The sequence below is a fragment of the Suricata suricatta genome, chromosome 4 (genome assembly GCF_006229205.1).
Source record: "Suricata suricatta isolate VVHF042 chromosome 4, meerkat_22Aug2017_6uvM2_HiC, whole genome shotgun sequence".
Classification (NCBI taxonomy): Eukaryota; Metazoa; Chordata; class Mammalia; order Carnivora; family Herpestidae; genus Suricata; species Suricata suricatta.
Window position 1 is genome coordinate 32,996,999 of NC_043703.1, and position 23,465 is coordinate 33,020,463.

Sequence of the window (23,465 nt, forward strand, 5' to 3'; positions counted from 1 at the left end):
AATATACTATATGTACTATGCTGTTTGTTCTTAATTTATACACAAATGATAGCCTTTTATTTATAAATATATGCGTGCATGTATGTATACACACACACACATATATACATTACATATACATGTGTATACTTAACTGTAATCACAAACTATAACTTATTCAACCACTGCCTAAATGTCAATGGACATTTGCAAAGTTTTTCAGCTTTTGTGATTGTAACCTCTGTTATAAAGAATACGTTGGTATATAATTAATTTTTACCTAGCAGAATGTCTGCAGGATAACATACTAAAAATGAAACTTCTGGACCTAGACCAATGTGCATTTGTACCTTTGACTGGTGTTATTAAATTATTCTTCATAGAGGTTGTACCAACTTAAAATCCCACTGACAATATATGAGACTGCTAATGTTTCCACACCTAGACAAACACAGTGTATTATCAACCTTTCAGTTTTTTTCAGAATGATTTAAATCAGTGAAGTTTTAATTTGAATCCAATTTTCACTTATTATTGATTTATGAGGGTCTTCCTATGGGGAAATTAGTTATATGGCTGTGGTAGGAGATGTAAATACTTTTCCTGGAGTGCATTTCTTTTGACTTTCTTTACGGTAGTAATGCCACATCAACATTTTTCATTTGTAGGTGTGTCACATTTATCAATTCTTACTTTTACAACTTCTATAATCTAAATTAGAAAAATATTTTCCTATGGTTTCTCTAGTACTTTAATGATTTTCACTTAAATTTCCCATCTATTTGAAATTTATCCAGGTATAATGTGAGAAGTGGATCCAAGGTTTCCTTTTCACCAAGCTGGTCACCCCAGTGATTTGATAGAATTTGCTGTTCTTATTCAGAGACATATTTATTTAAATTTTCTACATAAATCATAGATTGAGTATGACTGGTTAAAAAACAATCTTGCTGGAAGATGAATAAAGTTGGAGGATCTAATGTATAATGTGGGGACTACAGTTGATAACACTGTACTATATATAACTGAAATCTGTTGAGAGTAAAACTTAAATGGTCTCGCCAAAAGAAATAAAATGGTAATGTGCAATGGGAGAGCTGTAATTAACTTTCACAATGCATACCTATACCACATCATCAATTATATACTTCCTTCAAAAAATTTTTTAAGTTTATTTTTTTAGTTGGAGAGAGAGAACGAGAGAGAGGAAGCAGGGGAGAGGCAGAGAGTGGGGAAAGAGAATCCCAAGCAGGCTCCATGGGGCTTGAACCCACAAAGTGTGAGATCGTGACCTGAGACAAAATCAAAAGTCCTGCTTAAATGACTGAGCCACCAAGGCATCTCATATATACTTTCAATATCGTAGTTTTATTTGTCATCTGTACTTCAACAAAGTTGGCAGAAAAAAACCTGTAAAGATTTAGGAACCCACCATATCAGTCAAAAGTTTAAGGGTCCTGGGGCGTCTGGGTGGCTCAGTAGATTAAGCGTCTGACTTCAGCTCAGATCATGATCTCACGGTTTGTGGGTTTGAATCCCACGTCGGGCTCTGTGCTGACAGCTAGCTCAGAGCCTGGAGCCTGCAGATTCTGTATCTCCCTCTCTCTCTGACTCTCCCCTGCTCACACTATCTATCTCTGTCTCTCAAAAATAAATAAAAGACATTAAAAAAAAGTTTAAGGGTCCTGTGGTCTACTGAATGCTACGGCTTCCCCCCAAAATAAATTACTGCATCTTGCATGTATATCATCCATAAGGAAAGAAGGTTACAATGCCTGCTCCAGTAATGGGTACCATAGAGGGGTCAGACACGTAGACAACAAGAGTATTCCTGGAAGTTAGTGCCAGTAAGAATGGCAAAGCACTTAATCCAAATGCATCCCTAACTCAATTCCCTTAACAGAATGCAAAAAGGCCTGTGCTTACTCTAACACCAACCAACACAAGGGGAAGTCAGAGTCTAAACTTTAAAAATGTTTTTTAATGTTCTATTTATTTTTGATACAGAGAGAGACAGAGCATGAGAGGGGGAGGCGCAGAGAGAGGAGACACAGAACCGGAAATAGGCTCCAGGCTCTGGGCTAGCTGTTAGCACAGAGCCTGATGCAGGGCTCGAACCCACGAACGTGAGATCTGACCTGAGCCGAAGTTGGAGGCTTAACTGACTGAGCCACCCAGGCGCCCCAAGAGTCTAAACTTAAAATAATACCAAACTTGCAGATATTTTTACTTGGATTCCATTAAATGTATAGTTTAAGTTAAGAAACTGAAATTTTCATGAGAAAAACAAAGTCAGTACTCTATATACAGCACACCCACAAATGAACTATGGATGGTATAATGTGTAAAATATAACTAAAAAAATTCATATGGAAAAATTTGTATGTGGCTACAAGAAGAGCCACAATTCTGATAAAGAATTTATTTTGTCAAGTTTCACTTAAAAAGTCTTTTGAATTTTTTGACATGAATTATACTGAATTTACAAATAAGTAAGAATTAAATTTAAGGGACATCAAGAATCCTATTTTTTGGACACCATCAAGCAACATTTTTTCTATGCAGGGGGATTTTTTTTCCAGCTGCTGCGGTGGACGAGTGCACACAGCTCACACCAGGGACGCCCCATGAGCGCCTGGCTCCGGTGATCAAGGGGGACCGCACTTCTGAGTCCTGAGTGACATCCACGCAAAGCCACTCCCTGAGCAAACAAAAAGGTCAGGGAAAATGAGGAGACAGAAACATATATTCCAAATGAAAGAACAAGAGAAAAACTCAGAAAAATACCTTAGTGAAATAGAGATAAGTAATCTACCTTAAAGAGTTCAAAGTCATGGTCATAAAGATAACAGCAAACTTGGGAGAAGATTGGACTGACTCAGGGAGAACTTCAACATAGACAAAGCATAAGAACGCTCAATCAGAACTGAAGAATACCGTAACAAAAATGTGGCAATCAACAGCAGATTAAATGATACAGAAAAATAGAAGACAAGTGGTAAGGATCATGCCATCAGAACAGAAAAAAAAAAAAGAATTTTTAAAATGGGGTTAATTTAAGGGACTTTTGGGGACTGTGTCAAGTGCACTAACATTTTAACATTTGCATTATAGGGGTCCCAGAGGAGGAAAGAGAGAAAGGTGCAGAAAACTTATTTGAAGAAATAATGTTTGAAAGCATTCCTAAACTAGGGAAGGAAACAACATCCAAGTTCATGAAGCCCAGAGAATCCAAAACAAGATGAACCCAAAGAGATCCACACAAAGACACATTATGATTAAAATGTCAAACATTAAAGATAAAGAGATAATCTTTATTTTTATTTTATTTTTAGTTTTTTTTAAGTTTATTTATTTTGACATTGAGAGAGACAGAGAGAGAGTGTGTGTATACACACAGGGGAGGGGCAGAGAGAGAAGGGAGAGAGAGAATCCAAGATGACAGCATGGAGCCTGATGCAGGCAGGGTTCGATCCCATGAACCATGAGATCATGACCTCAGAGGAAATCAAGAGTTGAACACTCAACCGACTGAGCCATCCAGGAGGATAAAAAAATAATCTTAAAAGTAACAAGAGAAAAATAACTATTTACGTACAAGGGAACCCCCACAAGGCTATCAGCTGATTTTTCAGCAAAAACTTTGCATGTCAGAAGGGAGTGGCATGATATATTTAAAGTGTTGGCAGGAAAACACTTACAACCAAGAATGCTCCACCCAGCAAGGTTATCATTCAAAATCGAAGGGGAGTTTTCCGACAAGCAAAGCTAAAGGAGTTCACCACCACTAAATTGGCCTTTCAAGAAATGTTGAAGAGACTTCTTCAAGCAGAAAAGAAAAAAGTCATAACTAGAAATAAAGTATATGAAAGAAAAAATTTCACTAATAGAGGCAATTATAAAGGTAGTAGGTCAACCAGTTACTAAGCTAGTATGAAAGTTAAAAAGAAGAAGTGAAATCAAGTATAGCCATAATAATTAGTTAAGGAATATACAAAATAAAAAGATGTAAAATAGGACATCGAAATGTAAAATGTGGTAGGGGGTAGAGTAAAAATGTACTTTTAGAATGCAAACACTGGCTTAAAACAGACTGAGAGAAAGAGAGAGAGAGAGATGATAACCACAAACCAAAATCCTGTAAGAGCTACATGAAAAATAAAGTGAAAGGAATATAAACATAACACCAAACAAAGGCATCAAACCATAAAAGAGAAGAGGAAGAAGAAAGAGAGAGGAACTATAAAAACAATTAGAAACCAATGAACAAAATGGCAATCAAGTGCATACCTACCAACAATTTCTTTAAATGTAAATGGACCTAGTTCTACAATCAAAGACATACGGTGACCAATGGATTAAAAACAAAACCGAGGCCCATCTGCATGCTGCTTATATGAGACTCACTTTAGATCTAAAGATAAATAGCGACCGAGAGTGAAACGATGGAAAAAGATATCCCATACAAATGGAAACAAAAGCTGGGTTAGCAAGACTTACATTAGATAAAATGGACTTTATTCTTTTTAAAGTTTATTTATTTTGAGAGAGAGAGAAACAGTCAGAGACTGAGAGAGAGAGAGAGAGAGCACATGAGCAGGGAGAGGGGCAGGGAGAGACAATCCCAAGCAGACTCCATGCTCAGCACAGAGTCTGACGTGAGGCTTAATCTCCCAACTGCAGGAGCACAATCTAAGCCAGTACCAAGAGCTGGATGCCCAACTGACTGAGCCACTCATGCAACCCCCCACCTTTTTGAGACAAAACAGACTTTAAAACAAACTGTAACAGGGTACCTGGGTGGCTCAGGTGACTGAGCCTCTGACTTCAGCTCACGCCATGGTCTCATGGTTTGTAGTTCCAGCCCCACATTGGGCTCGCTGTTGTCAGCACAGAGCCTGCTTCGGCCCCTCTGTCCCTGCTTCTCACTCTGCCTCTCCCCTGCTCACACATACAAGTGCTTGCTCGCTCGCTCTCTCTCTCTCTCTCTCTCTCAAAAATAAACATTAAAAAGATGAACAAAAGGAAAAGAAGAGAACCACACAAGGATAAATGGATCAGTCTAACAAGGGGATATAATATTTGTGAATAGTGATGCACCCTGGAAAGAAGGCACCTAAATATATAAACAGACATAAACCCCAAACATGTGGGAACGAAATAACACGCTATTAAAGAGCCAAATGGTCAACAAAAAAATCAAAGAAAAGATAAAATCATTCCTTGAGACAAATGAAAATGGGAAAACAATGTCCTAAAACTTACAAGATACAGCAAAAGCAGTTCTCAGAGGTAAGTTAATATCAATACAGGATTACCTCAAGAAACAACAAAAATTTCAAATAAACAATCTAACTTTACACTTAAATGTACTAGAAAAGTAAGAACAAAGCAAGCCCAAAATTCCAGAAGGAAGTAAATAATAAGGATCAAAGTGAAGATAAATGAAAGAGAGACAAAGAGATAAAAAAAGAAAAAAAAAATCAATGGGAGCGATGGCTCAGTTGGTTAAAGCATCTAATTCTTGATTTCAGCTGAGGTCAAGATCTCACAATTGGTGGGATTTTCTTTCTCTTTCTCTCTCTCTCTCTCTCTCTTTGCCTCTCCTCCACCCATGTACTTGCACTCAAAATAAATATTTAAAAGAAAATTAAAAGAAAGAAAAAAATAAAAAAATCAATGAAACAAAGAGCTGGTTCTTTTAGAAGATAAACTAAATGGACAAACCTTTAGGCAAGACTCATCAAGAAACACAGGAAGAGGGTCCAAATAAATAAAAGATGAACGTGAACTTACAACCACTGCCTAGAATATAAAAGATCACAAGACACTACTATGGACAGTAATACACTAACAAATTGGACAGCCTAGAAGAAATAGATAAATTCCTAAAAACATACCATCTCCAAGACTAAATCATCAAGAAACAGAAAATCTGAATAGACTGATTACTTTCTAGTAATGAAACCGAATTAGTAATTAAAAAAAAAAAAAACCTAACAAACAGAAATCCAGGACCAAATGGCCCCTTAGGTAAATTCTACCAAGCACGTAAAAGAGTTAATACCTATTCTTCTCAAATTATCTCAGGAAACTGAAGAAGAAGCAATGCTGGGGCTCCTGGGTGGCTCAGTCAGTTAAGCGTCGGCTTCGGCTCAGGTCATGATCTCACCATTCGTGAGTTCGAGCCCCCGCATCAGGCTCTGTGCTGACAGCTCAGGGCCTGGAGCCTGCTTCGGATTGTGTGTCTCCCTCTCTCTCTGACCCTCCCCTGCTTGCGCTGTCTCTCTCTGTCTCTCAAAATAAAAAAAATAAATAAAATTATAAAAAAAAAAGAAGCAATGCTTCCAAACTCATGTAATGAGGTCAGTATTAGCTTATACTGAAACCAGATAAAGATACCACTAAAGAAGAAAATTACAGGTAAATATCCCTAATGAACACAGATGCAAAAATTCTCAACAAAATATTAGCAAACCAGGGGCGCCTGGGTTGCTTGGTTGGTTAAGCTTTCAACACTTGATTTTGGCTCAGATCATGATCATGGTGATGAGATCAAACCCCATGCCGGGATTCATGCTGGGCATAAAGCCTGCTTAAGATTCTTTCTCTCCTTCTCCCTCTGCCCCTTCCCTGCTCATGTGTACTCTTTCTAAAAAAAAAAAAAAAAAAAAAAAAAAAAAAAAAAAAAAATTAGCAAAACAATTTCAACAATACATTAAAATGATCATACACCATGAGAAAGTAGGATTTATCCCAGGGATGCAAAGATGGTTCAACATCCACAAATCAATCAACATGATATGCCACATCAACAAAATGACGAATAAAAATCATATGATCATTTCTACAGATGAAAAAAAAGCATTCGGCAAAATTCATCATCAATTTACGATAAAAACTTTCAACAGACTGAGTATGGAGGGATCGTACCTCGATATAATAAAGGTCACATATGACAAATCCACAGCTAATATACTCAATGGTAAAAAGCTAAAAGCATTTTCTTTAAAATCAGGAGCAAGACAAGGATGCTCATTCTCACCACTTTTATTCAACACAGTATTAGAAGTCCTAGTCACAGTAATTAAAGAAATAAAATGCATCCAAACTGGGAAGGAAGAAGTAAAACTGCCACTATTTGTAGATGACATGATATTATATATAAAAACCCCAAGGACTCGACTGAACTATTAGAATACATGAATTCAGTAAATCTGCAGGATACAACGTTGATACATAGAAATTTGGTGCATTTCTGTACACTAATAACAAAGTATCCGAAACAGAAATTAAGAAAACAATCCTATTTACAACTTATCAAAAAGAATAAACTATCTAGGAATAAATGTAACCAAGGGGTTAAAGACCTATAATCTAAAGTTGTGATACATTGATGAAAGAAATTCAGGGGTGCCTAAGTGGCTCAGTCAGTTAAGCATCCAACTTTGGCTTAGGTCATGATCTCACCACTCCTGAGGTGGAGGCCTGTGTTGGGCTCTGTGCTGACAGATCAGAGCTTGGAGCCTGCTTCAGATTCTGTGTCTCCCTCTCTTTCTTCTCTCCCCTGCTCATGCTCTGTCTCTCTCTGTCTCTCAGAAATGAATAAACGTTAAACTTTAAAAAAAGAAAAATTGAAAACAAATAGATGGAAAGATATACAATGCTCTTGAATTGGAAGAATTAACACTGGTAAAATGTCTATACTCCCCAAAGCAATCTACTGATTCAACGCAATCCCTATCAAAATATCAAGGGCATTTTCCACAGAAGTAGAACAAATAATACTAAAATCTGTATGGAACCACAAAGGACCCTGAATACACAAAGCAACCTTGAGAAATAAAAACAAAGCTGGAAGTATCATGACCATATTTCATACTATACTATAAACCTATAGTAATCAAACAGTATTGTACTGGCACAAAAACAGGCACAAGATCAATGGAACAGTCTAAAGAGACCAAAAATAAACCCATGCTTAGATGGCCAATTAATCAATGACAGAGAAGGCAAGGATATATAATGGGAAAAAGAGACTCTCTTAGTAAATGGTAATGGGAAAACTGGAAAGCCACATGCAAAAGGATGAAACTGGACTGCTTTCTTACAGCATACACAAAGGTAAACTGAAAATAGATTAAAGACCTAAATGTAAGACCCAAAACCATAACTCCTAGAAGGAAAACATAGGCAATGAGTTCTTTGACATTGATCTTAGCAATTTTATGTTGGATCTGTTCCCTCAAACACAGGCAACAAAAAGCAAAGTTAAAAAGAAAAATGGAACTACGTTATATTTACAGTTTTTACACAGCAAAGAAAATGATCAACAGAACAAAAAGGCAAAATACTAAATGTAATCAGATATTTGTGAATGATATATATAAGGGGATAATACCTATACATATATATACATATATATATATATATATATATGTATATATATAAAGAACTCATACAACTCAATCTTAAGAAAACAATCTGACTAAAAAAATGGGCAGAGGACCTGAACAGACATTTTCCCAAAGACATACAGATGGCCACAGGCACCTAACAAGATGTTCAACATCACTAATCAGGGAAATGCAAATCAAAACCACAAAGAGGTTTCACCTAATAGCTGTCAAAATGGCTATTACTGAAAAAACGAGAAGAAACACGTGTTGGTGAGGATGTGGAGAAAAGGAATCTCTTGTGCACTGCCAGTAGGAATGTAAACTGATATATCAACTATGGAAAATAGTACGGAGGTTCCTTTAAAAATTAAAAATAGAACTACCATTCCATATGACCCAGTAATTCCACTTCTGATTATCTGTCCACAGAAAACAAAAACACAAACTTGAAAAGTTACAGGCACTCTTATGTTCATTACAGCATCTTTTACAATAGCCAAAATATAGAAGCAACCCAAGTGTCCATAGACAGACAAATGGAAAAAGAAGATGTGATGTGTCTGTGTGTGGGTACATGTGTGTAGGGATGTGTACACACACACACAACAGTCATAAGAAAGAAATCTTGAGATTTACAACAACATGGATAACCTAGAGTGTATTATGGTAAGTAAAATAAATCAGACAAAGACAAATACCTTATGATTTCACTTACATGTGGAATCTAAGAAGCAAAACAGATAGATAAAAAACAGAAATAGACTCAAATACAGAGAATAAACTGATGGTTGCCAGAACAGAGGGAAGGTAGAGGGATGGAAGAAACAGGCGAGGGGGGATCAGGAAGTACACTCTTCCAGTTATAAAAGAAATAATACACAGGGATGTAATGTACAGCACCAGGAATGTAGTCAACAACATTTTAAAAACTTTACATGCTGACAGATGGTAACTAGACTTATTGTAGTGATCATTTTGTAATGTATATACATGCTGAATCACTATGTTTTATACCTGAAATAATACAATATTGTATGTCAATTAAACCTCAAAGAAAAATGAGCTGTTCTAGTTTATTCAAAATTCTAGTGGAAAATGATTTTGAAAGATCACCTTTTAAAACGCAAAAATTCAGTTGGTAAACAGAACTAAGTAAACAAATTATTTTATGATAGCAAATATTTCTATATGACTACTTACATGCAAGACATGGTTCTACATACTTTACAAACATTTAAGTGATTGCATTCTCAATATTTCGAAAGATATCTTTAAGTACTAAAGCACTGTATGGCCTTTAGGATAAATATCAGTTGCTAGTATATGGACAAATAAGGATTTTAGAATGCCAGAGTTTAGGACATAATAGAGCTTAATATAAATATAAAAGTCAATTGAAAAAATATTTTTTTAATGTTTATTTATCTTTGAGGGAGAGATAGTGTGAGCAGGGGAGGGGCAGAGAGAGAGAGGTACACAGAATCTGAAGCAGGCTCCAAGCTCGGAGCTGTCAGCACAGAGCCCAATGTGGGGCTCTAACTCACAAACTGCGAGATCATGATCTGAGCTGGCGCCCAACTGACTGAGCCACCCAGGTGCCCCTAAAATAGTCAGTTTTAAGATCAGTTTTACTATTCTCTTTTCTCCAAATTCATAAAAACATACCAAAGCTAGTAAGTCATGAAATTCTGCCCACATGTAAGTTCTGGTTTACTAGGTAAAATCTTACGCTTTCTTGGGGCATCTACGTGGCTCACTCAGTTAAGTGTATGACTCTTAATTTTGGCTTAGGTCATGTTCTTGTGGTCATGGGATTGAGTCCTCTGTCAGGCTCAGTGAATGTGGAGCCTGCTTGGGATTCTCTCTCTCACCCTCTGTCTGCCCCTCCCCCACCTGTGCACTAGTGCACTCTTTCTCACAATAAATAAACATTAAAAAAAACCCTTTCTTTTAAAGTTTGTTAGTTTGTCCATAAATTTTATTCCAGAGCCATTCCTAAATATATCACATTAAAAACATCAACAAAAAGCAAAATAAATCTTTTGTGTACACCATATAGTTTTATAAATGGAAAGGCTATACATAGTAAAAGATTTTAAGGTTATAACGGCACTCCAATAAAAAGAGCTGACTTAGAAATTTATTTTATATTAAAATGTTCAGATTTAGATATACTTTCACCCTACAGAAAAGATTTCTCTAATATTATATTATTTATTTTTTCTAATATTATATTTATTAATGCATCAAGTTTATAAAGTTGATTTGAATTCAGAAGTTTAATAATTTGAGCTATTCTAAAAGATTTTGGTCATAGGTTAATTATACGAAGACTTGCTTTCAATTTTTAGTTTCTTAAATTGCTTAAATCACGAATATGCAAATCTTCATTTAACACAAGTTAAAAGCTACATTGAGTTATTTTCTAGGTTTAATAATATATTAAAGGCATATGTACTTGATGTACTATTCTATTTACTTTTCTAAAAGTATTTTCAAAATCAAAAGTTTTAAAAAAAAGGTAACCATTCTGTTTACTCTGTATGTAGTCAAACCACTGAAAATCTAGGGTGTTCAATGAGGCAATGGTATTTACCTTAATACTCCTCAGTGGTTTTCCTATTAACTAGGCTATTAAAAGTAAATATACTTTTCTATTGATAAATTAAAGACAAATCATTTTCTTTCTTCCCCTTCCTCCAACACACACAAATCAGAACATATAGATTTTTTCTTTTATAGTTTATTATCAAGTTGGTTTCCATGTAACACCCAGTGCTCTTCCCGACAAGTGCCCTCCTGCATGACCATCACCCCCCTCCCCTCCCCTCTCCCCCATCAGCCCTCAGTTTGTTCTCAGTATTCAAGAGTCTCTCATGGTTTACCTCCCTCCCTCTTCCCAACTGTTTTTTCCCTCTTTCCCTCCCCCATATCCTCTGTTATGCTTCTTCTGATACACTTATGAGTGAAAACATGGTGTCTGTCCTTCTCTGCCCGCAGAACATATAGATTTTTAAGAAATGAACTTGGGAGTAGAACTTTGGAGTTAAGTTCAATAGTTTCTTTTGCTTTTTAACATTCATTATTATTATTTTGTTTTTTGAGAAACAGAGGGCGAGTAGGGGACGGTCAGAGAGAGAGGGAGACCCAGAAATGGAAGCAGGCTCCAGGCTCTGAGCTGCCAGCACATAGTCCAATGCAGGGCGCACACCCATGAACTGCGAGATTATGACCTGAGCCGAAGTCAGATGCTTAACCAACTGAACTAAGCAGGTGCCCCTCAGTAAGTTCTTTGAAAGTAAAACAAAGCAATTCCCCTGCAAGAGAAAATTTATCCAAGACAAATAAAAACATATGCCCAAAAGACTTTATAAAAAAGTTCATAGCGGCTTCGTTCATGATAGCTTCAAAATGGAAACAACCTAAATGTCCACGGACAGGTGATGAACAAATAAACTGTGGTACATGCCTACCCAGCAACAGTAAGGAATGAACTACTGATACAACAACAAAACAGATGAAAATATAATGTTGCATGAAAGAAGCTAGACACAAAAAGTAAATACAATTCCATTTATTTTCAATCCAGGAAGAGTGAAGCTAAGCTATGGTGACAAATGGGAAGGTGTTTGCCTCTTGAGGAGCAGTGATTGAGATGGACAAAAGGGGTATAAGGAAACTCTGGAGAGCGACTGAACTGTCATTTTATCTTGTTTTAGTATATGCAACAATTGTATGTTATAAAAATAATGCATGTAAACTATAGTTCTCTTGAAATAAATATACTTCTTTTAAAAGTCATTTTTTCTGAAATCAAAAGTAACAGGAAGAAAAATCAAAAGAGTTTTAACATTTCCAGATTTGCAGGATGCTTACCTCTCTAAGAGCTGATCGTGTTTTTCTAAAGCATTCTTTTCAGCCATTACCGCTCGGTCCTTTTCAGCCACAGCATTATCCCTTGCTTCTCGGAGATTTCTAAAATTTAAGCAAACATTCAATTATTCCAAACACATAAGTATCTATCTTCTAAAGATTCATAAATGTACTTGCTTAGAGTGGACTATCCGACAATCTTAAGGACTCAGTTGAGGTTGGTGACCCAAGGTGTATATTAAATGAATTTGCCTGGTGTGGTGTGCCTGCAGCCGCACACAGTAGCGCAGGGGTAAACATGACCTGCCTCTAATGTCCCAGGAACTTTCTCCATAACTATTTCCACGCGGGTTGAAGGAAGGCTCAACAGTTTGTATATATGAGTTGTTTGATCCTTACAATAATCTAATGAGGTAAGTATCATTACTCACACAGTATCCACAAGAAAACTGAGGTCTTGAGAAGTTAATAAATATTCTATAAAATATTTTACATGAAAAATATAACATAGAGATGACAAGTGTCAAAATGGGAACAAAGTCTGGGATATGAGCCAGCTGAAGTGCTGGCCCTTGGGATTTCACTAGGAATGGAAGAGAAGGGAACTCAGAGGGCTGATAGGTTAGGACAAAGCAGAAGGGACAAAGGACATGTAGTCCTGATAAGATGACAAGCATAAATGTAAGTAGTGTACAAACAGGCTAAAAGAGTAGACACTGCTGTTAAAGAATGGTGATTTGGAGGTAGAACAATACTTTCAGGGATATGATTTTAGTTGATACCAAGATCCTGGGTGTGACCACCGAGGTAGCTAAGTGAAGCCAAGTCAGTATTCACGTAGGGCTCAAGAAACTATGAAGCCGGAGTGTTAGATAAGTCCCCCACTGATAGTACTGATGATAGCAGGAACCGTCATGGAGAGAATGACACATTTAATAACAGCTAAGGGTAATGTCCAAAAGGCTGAAGGTAACAACAGTGAGTAATTTGGTGATGACACAGCAAGATATGAGACTTTAAAGATCAAATCTTGTTCTTTTGTTAATCAAAGTGGAAGTCTGGATCAACAACAGTAAGCTTTTCTTAGAGACCTGCTTAATTTTTTAAAAATCCACTTCTCTAACATAGTTACAAACAGAGTATAATGTAAATGATTTTGCTCACATAATTCATACAAATCCCTTAAATTGTATTTTCTAACCTATTTTATGGTGAAGTAAACTTGAAGTTCAAGAGCTTAAAGTACCTAGTTCAAAGTGACAGCCTATGTTAAAGTTGTAATTTGTGCCCAACTATGTCTTACTGCAAACCAAGTGTTTTTTTTAATTATAATTTATTGTCAAGTTGACTAAAGCAAGTGTGTTTTACATCATATTACCATATCTCCCCTAATACCCGGATTGGGTATGAGAGTGTTATGTTTATTATTCATGGAGAATATCGGTAGAAGGTCATGAAAATCCACATTGTCTGAATAAATCTATGTGATAACTACTGGACAGAAACACTCGCTTGCTGTGCCAGAATGAGATGCCATCTTTTACACTGTGATCCTCACAGCAAAGTTAAAATTTACAACATATCAACCAATAGAGATTCATCAATCAAATGGTTTATGAGCCAGAAATAGTTTACAAAAACTGTAGTACAGATACCTTATTAAGAAGAAAATAGCTTTTATATAGTATTATCTAAGTGGAGGATATATTAAAATAGATGTCACAAAATGTCATGTCATTATGTTCTGATATCATCCTGATTGCAATGACCTTCAAAAAATATTCTATTATCAAACTAACTGAAACATGAAATTTAATTTTATAGATAGAATTAAAATTTTAAGTATATTAAACAATTACATATTTTTCATTCCCAGATGATCTACATATTTCAGTCAGTAAATCATCACAAATCGGTTGCAATTTTCATTTCTCAAAGATACCTCCATTGTTCTATAAGTTATTTCAATAGCAAAATTCCAAGTAGGTTGCCATTATGGTACTATTAATCATGAACACTTAGTAGATGCAGAGGCTTTAGTCCCGAACTATATTTTCTTCCCTGCAATAATGGGCATTAGAAATAAAAGCTAGTCACAGAGAATGAAATAAAACCCAGAACACTGACAACAGGGCTTGTGAGCAGAGGTAGGATTAGAAGGTCCTAGTGCATTCAGCAGGCTACAATCAGTATCATCCAGCTAACTATAATTAGCGCTATATTAAGGCATCAACAAAATTCCAAGGCCACAGGAAGAAGAGTTTGATTATTTTTTAACTGGAGGAAGAGATGTGAATGTATGAAGGGAAGATATGTAAGTTGGACCTCGAAGGACAAATAAGGCAATTCAAAAAAAGAAAACTCGGGCCACCTGGGTGGCTCTATGTGTTGAGCATCTAACTTCAGCTCAGGTCATGGTCTCGCGGTTTATAAGTTCGAGCCCCACATGGGGCTTTCTATCAGTGCAGAGCCCGCTTCTGATCCTCTGTCTCCCTCTCTCTCTGCCCCTCCCCTGCTTGCTCTCTCTCAAAAATTAAACATTAAGAAAAAATAATCCAAAAAAGAAAACTAACATGAATATGTAAAAGTGCTAGAGGCTGACGTTTCTACCAACAGGTCCTCGCCTAGATGTCTGTTGGTCAGATTTCTGTGTGAACCTAATCTCCTGTCAGTTACTATACCTTCCACTTCTCCAGCCACACACAACCTGCATACAAGAAGGCACACAATTCCTTTTAACATAAAGATAGAGATACAGTACTTCCTTGAATATTATCAATTGAACTTTAAGGTTCTGAGAGAAACTGAATGTATTCCACTGACAATCCTAGTGATAACAAACATCTGGACCGGTCACCATGCACGGGGAACTATGTGAGGCATTTTACACACTAGAACACATTTAATCTTCACAACAACCCCACAAAGTGTAGGTTGTCTCTTTATCTCCATTTTACAAAGGAGAAGACTGAAACACAGAGAAGTAGTTATCTAAGGCCACACAGCAAGGCTGCAATGTGACGGACTCCAACGGACATCTGAGCTGTCGTCCTCTAGAGTCCCGCCGCGTTTTGTAAGGTTCGCTTTGTGTCACAGAAGTTGTCTGCTTGGGAAATTCTGTCCTTACAAGATTTATATGGTCATCTTTAGCACAAATGTTAAATTAAAAATAAGCCTGGTAAGCATTGGGCTACATTATATAAACAGTTGTTTTTACAGCCCATGTTCCTTCAAGCTTAGAGTGGTGTGGTAAAACACCGGATGGATTGTATGCTGGCCACAGATAAAACCGTAACTGCCAGATAACTAATAAATGATCATTTAAACATGTTAGATGCATTAGAAACATAACAACATACAGTTTTGGAAGAGCAAGTTTTCTAATATTCTTCAAAAGACAAACTGGAAAAATTGGTAGAGACTATCTGCAGCATGTATAAGTTAATGAAGCTAAAATCTTAAAAATCCGAATGAATATATAATCAAACAAAATTAATAAAATAAAGAATGATATTGGGAGTTATCAGAATTAGAATGTTTAAAAAAATTTTTTTAATGTTTTATTTAGTTTTGAGACAGAGAGAGACAGAGCATGCGAGGAAGAGGGGCAGGGATGGAGGGAGACACAGAAGCCGAAGCAGGCTCCATACTCTGAGCTCTGAGCTGTCAGCAGAGCCCAACATGAGGCTCAAATCCACAAACATGAGAACACGACCTGAGTCAAAGTCGGAGGCTTAGCTGACTGAGCCACCCAGGCGCCCCAGAATTAGAATGTTTTAAGTACAAAATTAAAATATTTCATCCTTAAAAATGCTTTTAGAAAGTTAACACTTGATTTCAAAACCGTTTTCCATGATTCTTTCATGTTGTATCCCACTAAGTCCATCTCTAATATAGACACACTTGTCCCTCATCCATCTTTTTTTTTTTTTATGCATGGTAGGTGGAGAGGAAAGATGGTAGAAAAGGTGAAAGAAATCTGATCAGTCCTATGCAAAGTGCAAAAGTAAAGTGAGTGCCCTAGTATATATTATAACTAGTGTCCAAACAATGTATTTTTCAACTTGAGGCATTTTTAAGAGTGAAAGAGGGTGCTATTAATAATTATGCAAGATAGCAGCACTTTTCAACAAGAGCCAAATCATGGAAAGATTCTAAATGTCCATCAACTGATGAACGTATCAAGAAGATGTGGTTTATATATATATATACAATGGAATACTACAAGGCAATGAGAAAAAATGAAATCTGCCATTCGTGGCAATGTGGATGGAACTCAAGGGTGTCATGCTAAGTGAAATAAGTCAGGCAGAGAAGGACAGATACCATATGTTGTCACTCATAAGTCTAACAGGAGAGACTTAACAGAGGACCGCTGGGAGGGGAAGGGGGGAAAAGAGTTAGGGAGAGGGAGGGAGGCAAATCATGAGAGACTCTTGAATACTGAAAACAAACTGAGGACTGAAAGGGGAGGGGGAAAAGGGAAGGCGGTGATGGACATGGAGGACCTCACTTGTGGGGAAGGGCACTGGGTGTTATATGGAAACCAACTTGACAATAAACTATAAAAAAAATAATTATGCCAGAAAAATAAGCATAAACCAGGAATTACAGGGACAAACAACTGGGAGATATCATCATTTAAATTATAAACTTCAAGGGGCATCTGGGTGGCTCAGTCGGTTAAGCATCCGACTTCAGTTCGGGTCATGATCTCACAGTTCCTGCGTTCAGGCTCCGCGTCAGGCTCTGTGCTAACAGCTAGCTCTGAGCCTGGAGCCTGCTTCAGATTCTGTGTCTCCCTCTCTCTCTGACCCTCCCCTGCTTGCTCTGTCTCTCTCTGTCTCTCAAAAAAAATTAAAAAACATTTTAAATTATAACCTTCAAACAAGAAACTTGAAGTTAAGTTCTTCACTATTTTTCTAAATAAAAGGATTTTAACATTATAATAAAACATGTATTTCATACGCAAACTAGTGTTTCATGACTTCATATATGCAAAGTTTATCCTGAAACAAAACCAGAAATCTTAGTACAAAACCTACCAATAGATTTCTGTACATGGAACGTACTTTCCTATACTAGAAGATAAATTTCATGGTACTAATATGACAAATCTAAATTTATACTTGAAAAGTTTGGCAAGAACAAGTTTTGCAAGAATGAGAAAAACCTTAGGAAGCTCTGAAATTCTAATAGGAACAAATTGGAGTTTGCCAATGCCAAGGGCACACTTAGCCTGAATTAACACCACTAATGTCTCAGAACTTGAAATTTACCAAGAATAAACAGTGAAAAAAAACCATGGGTGTCAGAAGAGCTCCCCAGACACGGCTATGCGACCCATTCTCCTGCCTCCAAGTAAAAATATCTTTGGTTAATAAAAGTGAATACATTTTTTTCCAGTTGGAATAGAGAGGGGACTGAAACAGGCTGTTGACATGACCTGTTCATTTACAGAGAAAACATCTGAACTAATCATTTCTACCTCCAGACTCGTCTTCCCAGACAGCACAAAAACCTGCTCCTTTCCATATCTGAAGCCATTGTTTTTAAAATGGCATAATCCAGAAGGGTGGCAAGTGAATTACCTGCTGTTTATGATCAAATGACCAGTAACTGTTCCTTTATTTAACATAGTTTTTGAAAAGTAATGATTAGTAAGGACATAACAAAAAAAGAAAAATGGAAATTTTATGTAACACAGTTTCCTGGGGGAAGCTTTGCATTTCCAGAGGAGAAGTTTTTTGAGATTCCTTTTGACTGAACATACTGTATTTTCCTATCCTTTTATTTTAGTTGGTGCTCAAGCACATTTTTTTTTTCATTTTAGATGTGAAAGTTTTATCCTAGAGTAAATAAATATCTAACCCAAACTATGGGTTGAAAGAAGTTATGAAAAATTTAAGCATCGAAATGCAAAAATTTATTTAAAATCCATTTATGTGTTAAGGTTTAAAAAGTAGCTGATCGGGGCACCTGGGTTGGCTCAGCTGGTAAAACATCCAGCTTCAGCCCAGGTCATGTTTTCAGGGCTCATGGGTTCAAGTCTGCTTCGGGCTCTGTGCTGACAGCTCAGAGCCGGGAGCCTGCTTCAGATCCTGTGCCTCCCTCTCTCTCTCTGCCCCTCCCTTGCTCATGCTCTCTCTCAAAACTGAACATTAATTTTTTTTTAATTATAAAGATATTCATGGGGCGCCTGGGTGGCTCAGTCAGTTAAGCGTCTGGCTTCAGCTCAGGTCATGACCTCATGGTTCGTGGGTTCAAGCCCCGCGTCGGGCTCTGTACTGACAGCTAGCTCAGAGCCGGGAGCCTGCTTCGGATTCTGTATCTTCCTCTCTCTCTGACCCTTCCCTATTCACACTGTCTCTCTCTGTCTCTCAAAAATAAATTAAAAACATAAAAAAATTTAAGAAAAGAGATTCAGAGAATAATAATGAGGGTGGCGCCGCTCAAGATGTTTCCTCGCACACAGAGAGAAGGACTGTGTACAAGGGCACCCCGCAGAGACCAGAAGACCTCCGGAGGAGGGGCTTCAGCACTCTAATGCCCTTCTTGCGCTTTGGGGCTGCGGCCAGTGACGTCTGTGACGCAACAGAGAAACAGTTCTGGTACGAAATGCCATCTCACACAAATACTTTTAGGCTTGGTTAGAGCTGCTATACCTGTAAACGATCAGGAATAGTTATTTTCCTTTCTAAATCTTGTCTGCACCCTTGGGTAAATAGCCATGCCTGATCACCCATCTCTCTGAGACCAGTAAAACAGAAGAAACGAAGTCATTTCTGATGTCCACTTCCTGTCTGTCATCCGGTGGTGACAATTTTTTCACCTAAATATTATTTAAAATCAGCTTTTACTCTCTCCTTCCATTTCGCAGCTTCAATAGTCTGTTGACCAATCTCCCTGCCTGCAGGTCCTCTTTGTTATAATCCTCCCAACACTGCAACTACTTACCAAAAATGAATATATCACATTACTCTCTTTCTATAAAATTTACAAGAATTCCCTGTTGACATCAGGGCTTTTAAAAACCTCACCCTATCCTGAATGTTACCGCCTCCCTCACTACGCTATGAGCTCTACATACAATGGTTAAATTTAAGTTCTTGCATAACCTGAACTCACCTCACTTCATATCTGGAACACCCTATATACCTTGAAATAATTAACTATTATTAATGAAGCAGTGAACACATGATAATCACTTATAGGCATGAAAAATATAGTTAATAATAAAACATAGCTAACATTAAATTTCATTTGTAATTATTTGAGAAGATCCTTAAAGAGTTATCTGTAAAGCCATATACTTTCAGAATAATCTAACTGAAAAGACAGGCTGAATATTCTTAAGTTTTTCTATCTAAGAACTTAAAAAAATTAATACAGATACCTGATGAGACGTGAATAAATTAAGCACCAGTTGAGGACATGCTCCTGTAAAATGATGAATGGAGCCTCCATACACTAGTTCCAATTCATCTATTCTAATGCACTGTATATGCTAACCTTTTCAAATAAATTAGATTGAAGATATTTAATATAACTCCAAGGTTCGACACAAACTTATGTCATTAAGTTTCTTCTTGTGCACTTTTGGAAGATGATAAATTCTGATCAAGAGGGGTTTTACTGATATGGTGGGAAAATAAAATCATTAAAGCAATACTGTCACATTTAAAAGCAGAATAAAATACTTCTAACAAACTCATTCTCCTTTTTATCGGATCACTATGAGAATAGTTCTTTCTGGGTTCACAATGAGACTATCTTAGGTCAAGGTAGGTTTACTTTTGGAAAAATTTAATCAGCTGAGTGTATTTCCTCTGTTACCTCATAATATTAATTAGGAACAAGTAAGTTAGCATTTTATATAGAAATTTAGACTGAAACAATGGCATGCAGACTTGCATGTCTGTATTATGTCATTTAAGGAAAATGTTTCAATGCTATGGAGATCAATACTTAAGATTTTTAAAATTTATTTTTTTAATGTTTACTTCTGAGAGAGAGAGAGAGAGAGAGAGAAAGAGAGAGAGAGAGAGAGAGAAGGGAGTGAGAGACAGAGAGACAGAAAGCAAGAATGAGTGGGGAGGGGCAGAGAGGGAAACACAAAAACAAAGCAGGCTCTAAGCTCTGAGCTGTTGGTACAAAGCCTGAGATGAAGCTAGAACTCACAAACTATGAGATCATGAACTCAGCCTACGTTGGAGGCTTAACCGACTGAGCCACCCAGGTGCTCCAATACTTAAGATTCATTATATATTTTATAGTAGTGCCTTTTTATGATAATGATTTTATAATGTTATCAATTGACTTTCATACGATCTTCATTTTAATACTGTCAACAAATCGATAAAAGAAAAAAATTTATAATACTGAATACAGATAAAAGGCAACAAAATAAGTACTACTTATACATAGCTTTATAATTTATAATGTACTTTTTACATATATTATCTCATTTAGACCTTACAGATCATCCTGTGAAATAGTATTATTAGCTCATTTTATAAAAGAGGAAATTAAACTTCAGGCATATTAAGCTGATTTAGTGGCAGAGCCAGAATTTTAGTTTAGTCTTTTGACTAAACTCTTTCATAATATACTCCCTGTTGAGGGAATAATGCTTTTCTTCCAAATGTATAAGAGGGTCTGTACATTTCAGTCACAAAATACTTACTAGGCAAGAAGTTACTTATATAACAAATCTTACCACCAGAGTAAGTTTCACTATTTCTCACACATCGAAGTTAGATTTTAAAGCAATTACAAAGTACAAAAGAAGACAAGAAGCCCAACTCTCAGACTGAGCAAAAGCATACACACATACATGTTATAATCCCAACTATAGTACTTTTGATGTATCCAAATACCCAAGTTCTTTCTTTGCTTATCGATGCCTTTTCTTAAGTCTTTGTCTCTTCTACTCCCTTCCCTTCACTTCCCAAACTACTGGTATAACCACAGGGACAGATGCCAAGATCAGATGGCATGTGGTCCATTTTCTCTTAAACATCCTCTCTAAGAGGAGAAAAGGCACTCTCTTAATATTCCTCAATGTATAGAAAACAAACCAAGGCCATAACATATTTCTTTAATCTTATCATTTAATTTTCTTCTAAAAGTGTTTATCGGGGGAGAGGTAAAGAGACTAAGTACAAATGTGCTAGTGTAAGTACTTCATCTGTGTTAACTCCTATTATGAGATTTCAAAAGAAACAACGTATAACTCACTATTACTACGTAAAAGACTAGTGAGATATAAGCTCTAAGTACAGTTAAATCCTGCCATAATGAAGAAATTGTGATTTAAAAAGATTCAGCCACATAAAATACAAGGTTGGATTACTGTGAGGTTAAAAAGACAACAAAGGTGGCCTGTACAGCTAGCTTGCTAAGGGTCCCAGCACGATTCAAATCCATTTGGAGCTGGGCTGCAGTCTGGCCCCACCTGGTGGCAACTGCCCGCTCTGGTGTCAGTGTCCCTGGGGACATTCTGGATCCAGCAGCTGGCTGCGCCTTCCAGGGCAGCAGCCACACCCAGGAAGTTCCTGGTTAAGTCCTATCCTTTTGATGTGGATATGGAATCAGAGCAGTATTGGGGAAAAGGAAACCTGCCTTCTGTTTCCTCGCTTCTAGAACTAGTTCTGTCAGCTATTTCCCAACCGACCTGTATCAAGCATCCTAGAGAACAAGGGCCAACTTGTCTAAATCTATGTTGCCAAGCATTTTAAAGGATTAAAAAAAAAAAAAGAAAACAAAAACTGAAAAATCAGGAAATTCTCAAAATGATTATGATCCTAAAGCTTATGTACTATGTGGATTGTTTGGAAATAATTATGTATGTTATCAAAGAAATAATCCCATAAATTTTAAGGTTACTAAGTCAGTCAATAAAAGCCTATAAGATCTGTAACAGAATTGAGTCACAGGACTATAAGTACTTATTTGTAGACAAGAAATAATATCACCTATGCCACAGGTCTATCTCATGCCCAGACCTTTCTCTTGAGATTCAGAACATTATATAGTCAATTTTTCTATCTGCTTGTATTACCCAAAAACTACAAATAAAACTAAATTGATCATGTTTTTCTACAGCCTTATTTTTTTGCCCTAATGTTTTAAAAACTGTATCACCATCCACATTAGCTACTCAATCCAGAAACCTCATGACATACTTAACATTTCCTACTCCCTGACCCAATCTAGTCACTGAATCCTGTTGGCTCCACCTCCCAGAAATGTTTCCAATCTGGCCCATGTCCCTCCTCTATTGCTATTAACCCTGCTCTATCATTTCTCATTCTGAAAACAGAACCACCCTCAAAGAGTGGCCTTTACGTCTATGGCCATATACTTACTTATTTACTTGTTTATTTATTTATTTTAAAATGCTGCAGGAATGACTTTTATTTATTTAATTGCTTATTTATTTATATATTTATCCATCCCCCCCTCCTGCCACTGGTGAATTCTTTTTTCTTAATAGTTTATTGTCAAGTTGGTTTCCATATAACACCCAGTGCTCATTCCAACAAATGCCCTCCTCCATGCCCATCACCCATTTTCCCCTCTCCCCCAACCCCATCAACCCTGTTTGTTCTCAGTATTTAAGAGGGTTTGCCTCCCTCCCTCTCCATAACTATTTTTCTCCTTCCCTGCCCCCATGGTCCTCTATAAAGTTTCTACTGATCCATATGAGTGAAAACATATGATATCTGTCCTTCTCTGCCTGACTTATTTCACTTAGCCTAACACCCTCGAGTTCCATCCAAGTTGCTACATATGGCCAGATTTCATTCTTTCTCATTGCCACGTAGTACTCCATTGTATGTATAAACCACATCTTCTTGATCCACTCATCAGGTGATGGACATTTCGGCTCTTTCCATGATTTGGCTATTGCTGAAAGTGCTGCTGTAAACACTGGGGTACATGTGCTCCTATGCGTCAGCACTTCTGTATCCCTTGGGTAAATCCCTAGCAGGGCTATTGCTGGGTCATAAGGGAGTTCTATTGTTAATTTTTGAGGAACCTCCACACTGTTTTCCAGAGCAGCTGCACCAGTTTACATTCCCACCAACAGTGTAGGAGGGTGCCCATCTCTCCACACCCTTGCCAGCATCTATAGTCTCTTGATTTGTTCATTTTAGCCACTCTGACTGGCGTGAGGTGGTATCTCAGTGTGGTTTTGATTTGCATTTC

The 23,465-nt window shown here is 37.0% G+C and overlaps 1 protein-coding gene across 1 annotated transcript in view; it reads right to left on the bottom strand.

Moving 5' to 3' along the window:
- The window catches only part of PIBF1 (progesterone immunomodulatory binding factor 1), a 207,167-nt gene that overhangs the window by 127,707 nt on the left and 55,995 nt on the right, over nucleotides 1-23,465 (bottom strand). The window contains exon 10 of the mRNA XM_029936617.1: nucleotides 12,255-12,353. Coding sequence (XP_029792477.1) covers nucleotides 12,255-12,353 — 99 coding nt within the window. The remainder of the gene's footprint in view (nucleotides 1-12,254; nucleotides 12,354-23,465) is intronic.